The sequence below is a fragment of the Alosa sapidissima genome, chromosome 3 (genome assembly GCF_018492685.1).
Source record: "Alosa sapidissima isolate fAloSap1 chromosome 3, fAloSap1.pri, whole genome shotgun sequence".
NCBI lineage: Eukaryota > Metazoa > Chordata > Actinopteri > Clupeiformes > Clupeidae > Alosa > Alosa sapidissima.
The window spans coordinates 11,864,641-11,873,649 of NC_055959.1; the positions used below are offsets into that span (position 1 = coordinate 11,864,641).

At 38.0% G+C, this 9,009-nt stretch overlaps 1 protein-coding gene across 1 annotated transcript; it reads right to left on the reverse strand.

Annotated features, from left to right (window-relative positions):
• cenpx (centromere protein X) lies at nt 1-6,272 on the reverse strand. Its single transcript, XM_042085822.1, has 5 exons — nt 6,065-6,272; nt 5,816-5,867; nt 5,688-5,741; nt 2,040-2,128; nt 1-737 (listed from the first exon to the last, which is right to left on the reverse strand). Exons 1-5 carry the CDS (start codon nt 6,095-6,097, stop codon nt 723-725), a joined length of 243 nt encoding a protein of 80 aa, XP_041941756.1. The 5' UTR covers nt 6,098-6,272; the 3' UTR covers nt 1-722.
• Nucleotides 6,273-9,009: the final 2,737 nt, after the last annotated feature.

A 9,009-nucleotide genomic window follows, 5' to 3' on the forward strand; every position in this document is an offset into this window, starting at 1 on the left:
TCTGTTTTATGTTATCATTTATTTGTTTAAATAAGCTTATCATTTTTCAACTTAAGAGTACTCTTCTCTCCACAACAACACCATTAACAAACCTAACATGTTGAATATACATACAGTTGTGTATAATACTCATATAATGCAGTTAAAAACCAGTGCCTTAATCATGACTGATGCTTTAGAATTACATCTGTTGCAACCCTTCTTTTATGTGTGGGTTGGACTATTTCTTTGCAACAAAGTAGCTATGGATACTGTCTGCATCATACTTTGAAGTTTGAGGGAAAGGATCTGAGTGGGGACATATGATCAGAGGGCAGAAGAAATATGCTTAATAGTTCTCATAATTACTTCTAAGTTTATGTTGTATAAATTTCATCTATGTGATGATGGATAAATTTAACTGACAGAAAGCTTATAAAAATCACTCTTTCCACAAAGTTTTGCATTCCCTAAATTTTGTGTGTGTATGTGTTTTCCATATCCTACTGTGGCTGGCCGTTAAATCCTCATGAGCTTTGACAATTAATTGGAATACAAATGTCTATGACTCAAAAACCAGATGCCTTTTACCTATTTTTAACAGCCTGCTCTAACTAACATAAATATGTTTGGCAGTCGTCCACTCAGCGGTAGAGGTCTGTGTCTTTGTATTCAGACAAGAGGACCGACTGTAACGGAACATCTCCACCTAGTGGCCCTTCAGTGAAAATGTGCCAGCCAGGCTAAAAATCAAGGAGCTGTGAGGGAGAGAATTTTAAAACATCAGTCAGAAAGATTTGTAGCCTATGAAATACAACTAAAAAACACAACTTGCATAAAAATAGATAATATTAAACCACACACACACACACACACACAAAACAACTGTTTTGTTTTTGAATAACTTAGAACTTTGATATTTTCATCCCTTTCATCTGTCTACACAATTGCCTTGCCTAATTGCCAACTAAAACAGTCTGATATGCACTGCTTTTTTGTTTGTTTTTATTCATTTGTTTGTATTTATTTAGTTTGAAATGGAATGGCAGATACGTGATGTCTACCCAACCACCACTAATGTCTAGATGCACTAAAAATGGCAGGTGGTCATGACAGAAGGTTTCATAATCAGAGGTATTGCTGCGTTTCCAAAGGCTCAAGATTAAACCGTACTGAAATGTCATTATGATTTTATTATTATAATTTAATATACATCTGTTGAAGTATAAAAAAGATACAATTCTGCACGTCCATACTTCCAAAACAGGAAGTGTGTTGGAGTAGACATCTGGAACAAATGTAGCTTTTTGCCATTATATAAGATTAGATATTTAGAATATGTGTAGGGTTTATTATTGTTCCTTGTCTGTAGAATACACAAGTTCATACATCATACATATGGGCATTTTTAATGAACATTTATAGTGTTTTGGAGTTCTGGTGTTAGGGTGGACAAAGCACTTCACAGGAAACGTTAGTGATTACCTTTTCCTGAATATCACAACTAGGACATTCAGAATGTATCTGGTATCCTATCTGAATTATTATTATTTATTTTTTAATTGTCAGGCTGTTGCTAAGTTTGATGCATGTCTGAGGTATTTCCTTTGCTGAATAAGTTCAACCATTTCAATTATCTGGAAAAAAGTCCAGAGTAAAAACAACCTAAGGTCTATTTATGTTAATTGGTGACGTTTTTAACAAGACTGGCCCAATCACTGAATGGGTACAGTGATGCTATCAGGGCAAGGTGCCTGATAGCATCACTGAAAAAACACTTTTTATGTTTTATGACACATATGCTTGGCGAGGCAGATATTGCCTCAGTATTGCCTTTTATAGTCCATTCAGTCAGACAACAATATTCTTTATTCTTACCTAAGGAAATGTCTGTTTGAAAGTCCATTACAGTACTTGCTTGCCTGACTTTTCCCAGAGCATCTTTTAGAGTGTGTTGTGCACCATGTGCCTTTCAGTAAAAACGGTCAACTCTTCTTTCATATTAATAAGCAAATGGAGTTAAGTACTGCTTAGTATTTGAGCACAAAAGACAAACTCACCAGCTGAGGCAGGACCTTCTCAAAATGCTCAACATCCACTTGCTCACTGTCTTCAGCAGTGGCCTGTTTTATGGCTCTTCGAGAAGCCTCTGTGAGAAACAGAGTGAGTCTCACACACATAAACACATGCACAAGTCTCCCAACTACAGCACTGTCACCACTGATAAAAAGCTTGCTAGTATGCCAGTGTACTTTGGTGAGAGCAATGTCATGCTATGAAAACGTAATATTGTCGAAGGGTGGTCTGTCCCAGATCACAGAACTGCTGTGCCTAGTAAGGACGACAGGTGTGCTTTAATATTCTCACAAGTCAAGTCAGCTTTCTACAACATGAACGAGACCTGGGGCCTGTACTACGAAGGGAGCTTAACCTACCCAGATGTAACCCAGGGTTACTTTGTTAAACCAGGGTTGACAAAACCTGGTTATCTTAAGTGGTGTTAATCGGTACTACGACGCTGATTATGAAGTTGATTTGTTGAGCCGGGGTTAACCTAATTGGAGTTTGTGCGCGTTCACATAAAAGGGACGGGTTGCAGCGCAAGTCACCACTTTCAGTGATGACGCGATCACCTTATTTTACGGATGAGGAATGCACAATTATTATGACAAGTTATGAGGAATTAAAACCTACTCTACAACAAAAATCAAATACGTCGGCAGTGAACAAAGCAAGGCAAGGATGTTGGCAACGTTTTATTTCCACATGTTCTTCAAATGTGTGTTACGGAGGATTAATAGCTTGCGGAATGTTTGAAATGAGTTGAAATAATTAAATTGCCTATTTTGAGTTCATAAAAATGCCTACAGATGCAACACAATTTAGAAGTGGGCATATAGATTACAGTAATAGGATAATTGAATGTTTAAGTAGCCCCCATTGACTTATTTAGTGTATGCCTAATCCTGTGAACATTTCAGATGCAACACCATTGCCAAATGCACATGGCAGCAGGTGAAAATGAAACACAAACACATTATTCAGAATAGTGGTTTATATAGTCATAACTTGCATTAATATTTTTTAATTATGAAAACATGTAGGCCTAGTATGCTTATCGCCTTCACTTGGCCTCTGTTTTACAGCTAACAAGAAAAAGGTGTCTTTGAACACTACTGTAAGGCAGAGTGTTTTACAGTAGCAGAGGAGTTGGCCATCGCAAATAATAGTGGAAGGCCGATTATGGAAGGGGTTGAGGGAGGCATTCGGTCGGATTCTGGTGCTGTGGAAATGTGTAGCCTTTATGTGCAGGGTACAGTAATATGACATTCAATTCAACAAGTTTGTTAAAATTGTGATTTTAATTTATTAGGCCTACTGTAGGCTAGGCTCAAACCAGAAAAAGCTCATATGGCGTGACTGTGAAATGTGACTGGGACAAATTTTGATTTTGAATAAAAACAAGAAAATGAATTAATTTTCTGTTTATTCAATCATATATTGATAACCCAGATGCCTACTTGTGAGTCTGCTTGACTAAAAGTTCAGGCACAATATTGTGAAGCCACCCTTAACTAAAACACTTTGTCCCAGAAATGGATATCATATGGTGTGACGCCATATTACTTTTTTTAAACGGGCAATTGTTTGGAGACCTTTGGGGAGTAGGGGTCCTCCTTCTTTCAGGAGGAGGAACAACACCTCAGAAGGACACTGAAAGTTACAAGGTGAGTTTTCTCTCTTCATGTTTTCAAAAAAATCAAGTATATCCGGCACTCCTGCTTCAGTTCCCTTTTGCACTGTCTTTTGGTGTGACGCATTTTACGCAAAAATGCCCAAATAAAATTACTTTTCAGTCAATATTACCTTTAAAACTATATTGTGATATTGCAGTTAGCATGTTTTTAGGATGTTAGCATAAAAGCACATTGCTTAATGTCATGCTAAGTACATGAAACCTCATATGGTGTGACCCCATATCATATAGTGTGACCGGGTTTTCTCGTCACACCATATGATTTATTTGTCACACTGTATGATAGAAACTGGATTTTCCTGCATAAATAATGTTTTTTCATACATATGTTTAACTCATAATTAAGTGTAATATATATTTTGACATATTTAACATGATTTAACATTTATTATTTAAGATGTGCAACTATTGCATGTATTGCAAATCACACACACATAAAACACAGAAATCACCTCACTCTACAGCCTTGGATACAAAAGATACATATTTGACATTCTAAATATCAATAGTAGTCTGAGAAAATAAATTCTGGTGTTAAAGAAAACAGTAATATTAATGTTGTCTTTAGCACTATAAGTAATTGCAACAATTTAATCTGATTATAATGCAGGAAAACTTTTTAAATTATCTGAATAAATTGTTGAATTTGTCTTTTACCAGATATAAAGAGAATAAACTCAAAGAGGAACTACAAACATTCAGATTGAAGCCCACCATTGAGAATAGAAAAACTCAGGGAACCCAAGAGCTATATTTGGTGGCATTCTGTTTTGCATAGTTGTGATTTCTAAAAGTGAACCTTTACATGATATAACTGTCTTAAACTGTCTTTTGTTGCTTGTGAAATACATATAATACACATTTTTGTATTAACAGATTGTTTTGTGGTGTTATTTATCATATGGCGTGACACCATATCATTTGGTGTGACATCAAGAAATTATGAAAATGGAACAGATAGAAAATAGGGTCAGCAAAAGTCACAAGCATTTTCTTTCTTTTATATTAAGGTATGTCAAAATGAATATGACGTTTATTGAAAGATTGAGGACATATGCCTTACTCTGTGTATTGATGAAGAAATATACTGTAAAATGTAATAAATTTGCACAAGGAAATGTTAGATCTTGATGAAGTAATGATAGAAGATTATAATACATTGCTCACATTAAAAACAAAATACCCCATTATAAGTTTATAAACAATAACTTTCACGTCACACCATATGACAATTTTAGTCACTACCACAACTAATTAGTGAATAAATATGAATTTCAACACAAAATCTAAAAGACCATACATATTTTTGGGAATGGAAGAGTCAGTACAACAGGACAGATTTCCATGCCTAATATCTTAATTTGTTTTTCAAAAACTTGTTTTTGGCCTAAAACGTCAACCACCCATAGGCTATATATATATATATATATATATATATATATATATATATATATATATATATATATATATAAGCTACATGTATAGTCTATGGCGGTCGCTATAGTCTATGGCGGTCTCTAAAACCCCTCGCCCTGCGAAGAGAGCCCTTCACGATTTGCGCTCCAATGTCGTATGGATCATCCAGGTACGCCGACATTGTCTCGAATTGTTAGTGGAGGGGTGGTAGGCTACTTATAAAGGGTGTGGTTAACGGAAACCTCGGGTTAACCAAGAACATAACCTGCTCGGAGCAGGTTTGAGATGCAGCGTAAATTGCCATGGCAGCATACCTAGGTTAAAACATATCCACCTTTCGTAGTACGGGTTAATCGGGAAGTTATGCCACACGTGATCAAGTTACTCTCGAAGTTACCCAGATAAGCCATTAACCCCGCTTCGTAGTACAGACCCCTGCACTTGATCTAGGTCTTACCTCAAACTGTCAAATAGTGTATATAGACCTACCGTCACATCACAAGAGCATGCAAAAAAGGCTTTTCAATCCACTCACCTTCAACAAAAACTTTTAAGATCTCACACATCAGGATGACAGCATCGCCACTCACTTTAGGACAAGAAAATATTAGTTGTTATTTAGGCTACAGGTGCGTTTTTCTCACAGGTTAAAACATGCCTTACCTTTAGTTTTGCTGTCTTTGAATGATTTAGCCAGAAGTTTGCTTATCGTTTCCTGAAAGAAAGAAAACACGTAGTTAGTGTGTTAGTGTAAGTAGCCTACTCCGTTAAAGAATACGTCATATTTGAACTCCTTTTGCTAAACTTAGCAGGTAGTTCTAGCCTAATGTGTCATTTCTGGACAATGCGTAGGCTAGCTTCTTTCTTCATGTCAAACACAGCTAAAGAACGTTAGCTACATGGCATACTTACTTTTTTAAACTCAATTTCAACTTGATCTGCCATGGTGAACGCAGAAAACGAACTTGCCTAAGCCAGAATTGCGTAGTATGCCTTATCACCCCTAATAACTAATCTTACAACGTTGTTGACTTTCTGCTTTTTATTGTTTGTTTCCACAAACACAAACCCGCCTTTCTACTGAATGGCTGTCTCGGCTCCTTCATCAAAAACAAGACTTATTAGCCAAAGTGTAATGCCACCACCTACTGAGCTGGAGTGTAACAACAAGTACTAGTCCCAGTCAAGATGAGACTAGAAATCTAGACGCGCCACTAGCGGCTGCCAGGGCTAGTCTAGCAACTCTCCGTTGGCTTGTGAGCTCCAGAAATCGAAACTTAATCAGGATATTGAAATCGTGTATAGAGTCGTTTGGTGGGCTTAACATAATGATTGATGGCAGAGTTGCAACGGTTTGGCTTGAATTCCCTGCTACTTGAAAACAAATATCCTATTGCATCCTATTGCGCAGAGGGAATTTGAAAGACAACTGATTATCCCGCCCCTCGGACTGAGCACTGCGAACGGTGAGTGCCCAGACCCTACATTTTAATGTGGGTCTGGCTCGCCAGGCTAGACGAGGGTTTGAATTCATGATGAATGAATGTTATTATGATATTCAGATATCGTTCCATACGCATACAGTCATTGATTAAATCATGTCAAAGCAGATGGAGAAAATTACACGATTTCTTAACTTGGCAGCACTGTGGGTTAAATGTCAAGAGAGATCAATTATTTTCCTGCAAAAACGAATGGCACGTGTCATCATTGAACTTGAGTAGCCTTGCATTGAAGCTGCAGTAAAAGGCATCACAATTCTATCCCATTGTAGAAGCCTGATCTGCTTTATCTTGTGTTCTAATCTAAAGGATCTGGCATCACCAAATGCTCATAACAGTCTGCAAGAAATACTGAATTAATGTACTTTTTTGGTGTGACCAAGGCTAGAATGTAGGCTAATTCACACCTTCAGGTGCGGGTGCTAACTGGTGCCACTTTTGGGGGCTATATTATTGGTGCTACTGACCCCTGATTTCTGCCCCCCCCAAATGTTGGGCCACTTGGTGCTAGAGCAGGGGTGGTGTGAAGGAGAAGGCGAGGTCAACTCGTTGTTGTGTGTGAAGTCGAGAAACATGAATGGCTATGAAAGCACAGCATTTGCTAGCACAGTGGTTTTCAAAGTGGGGGCCGGTGCCCCCTGGGGGGCACGGCGCTACGGGTGGGCCTGGACGGGCCTAGGCCCACCCACTTTTCAAAAGGCCCACCCAAAACTTTTCTTAAAAAAATAAATAAAAAATAATCATATATTTTAATTTTGTCAAGAATTATTAAAAAGCGGCAAATAATCTCATAATATGTGGTAAAATAATCTAAATGTTTAGTTTTCAAAACTATTTTAAAAAGCTGGTGATGTTTCTGTGCAAGTTCAGCAGTGCCAGATAGGCTACGTGAGGTTCTGGGTCGGATCTAGCTTGTCGGCCTATGCTAGGCTAGCTCCAAGTGATCTGAAAGTGTGAAAATAATTTCCAGTAAAGGACAGTGCTGCAACAGTCGTTGTTTAGGTACCTTAAACGTGCACAAACGGTCTCGTTTATCGCTGCAACCAGGAGATGAAGGAAAGCTGAGATCCATAACACATAGCACATCTCTATGGCTTAATAATGGCTTCTGAAATGCTTTTTTTTTTGCAATGCAGCAAACGTTGTTAATATTGTGATCGTTGATCCGATTTGCATTAAAGGGCCTAATGGGTGTGATTGATCTTTAGGTCCTTATTGATATTATAAGATTAACGTACCTGCAGTAAAAACCAAGCATGTCCGATAAACATCCTCAGATTTATTTCGGCTTCAAGAAGAAATGGGAATTACATTTCATGTGAACATCGTCCTATCCTTATTAGACGTTCTCTGTGGTAAACTACAGGTCCTTGTAAGAAGCGTCTATTGTTTTTCCAACCTACTTTTAACTTCCAACCAAATTACGTCTCACTGCAACGATGCGCCATCTAGTGGACAAACGGCTACTTATCGCCAATACTGGAAATGCAGCCATGATGATGAATATTTATTTTGGCTTTCTTTTAATCCTACTGAATTTGTAATTATGTATCGGCCGTTCTAATACCAATAGTATGTGGGTGCCTGTGTGTGTGTGCATGTGTATATGTGTGCACCGCCATTTACAGGCCAATGAGTGTACAGTCACTAAATGTACACATAACCTAATTTCTTTTAGACCCCCCCATGGATGAAATTCTACGAAACTTGGCATACCCCCAGAGAATGCCAGGTCAATCATACACATAAAATTTGGTGCAGTTCTGAACATCTTAACTGAAGATAGGGGCGATTAAAGCAGAATAATATTGCATTTTCATTTTTTACCAGGGGGGTGCAAATCACAAATGAGTGATTATGGGCCAGGTTGATGTGGGCCATTGAGACCAACATACCATAAAAGATTCTTCATCCTCAGTGCCACGGTTCAGGTAGTTATTTAGGAAAAACTGCTTTTTTTGCGGTTCGGGGGGCCCAGCACGGGGGGGGAGTGGCCCCCGGGGACTAAACAAATTTTTTCCGTAAAAGTCTAGTGGGGCTACATACCCACCAAATTTCATGTGCCCCGGTGGTTCGGTGTCCCGGGTATCGTTGACCAAAAATTCAGGAAGTAGATGAAAAAAAAAAAAAAAAAAAAACTTTGACAATCCCTATATGACCGCTTCGCTGGCAGCAGTCATAATAAATGGGAAAATTGTTAAGAATTGTATTGGCTTTTTTGTTTTATAGCATTTAGCATTCAAGTATTTGAACAAGGTAAGACTGGTGAAATGTATGCACCTTACTGCTGTGGTGTAGTCAGTGTTTCCCATATTGACTTATTTGTGGCGGCCCACCACAATATCAACATTGACC

Coding starts and splice junctions, on each gene's coding strand:
- cenpx (XM_042085822.1), bottom strand. CDS start 6,097: ATGGCAGATCAAGTTGAAATTGAGTTTAAAAAA. Junction 5,868..6,064: donor TTGAAATTGAGTTTAAAAAA/GTAAGTATGCCA, acceptor TCTTTCTTTCAG/GAAACGATAAGCAAACTTCT. Junction 5,742..5,815: donor CAAAGACAGCAAAACTAAAG/GTAAGGCATGTT, acceptor CTTGTCCTAAAG/TGAGTGGCGATGCTGTCATC.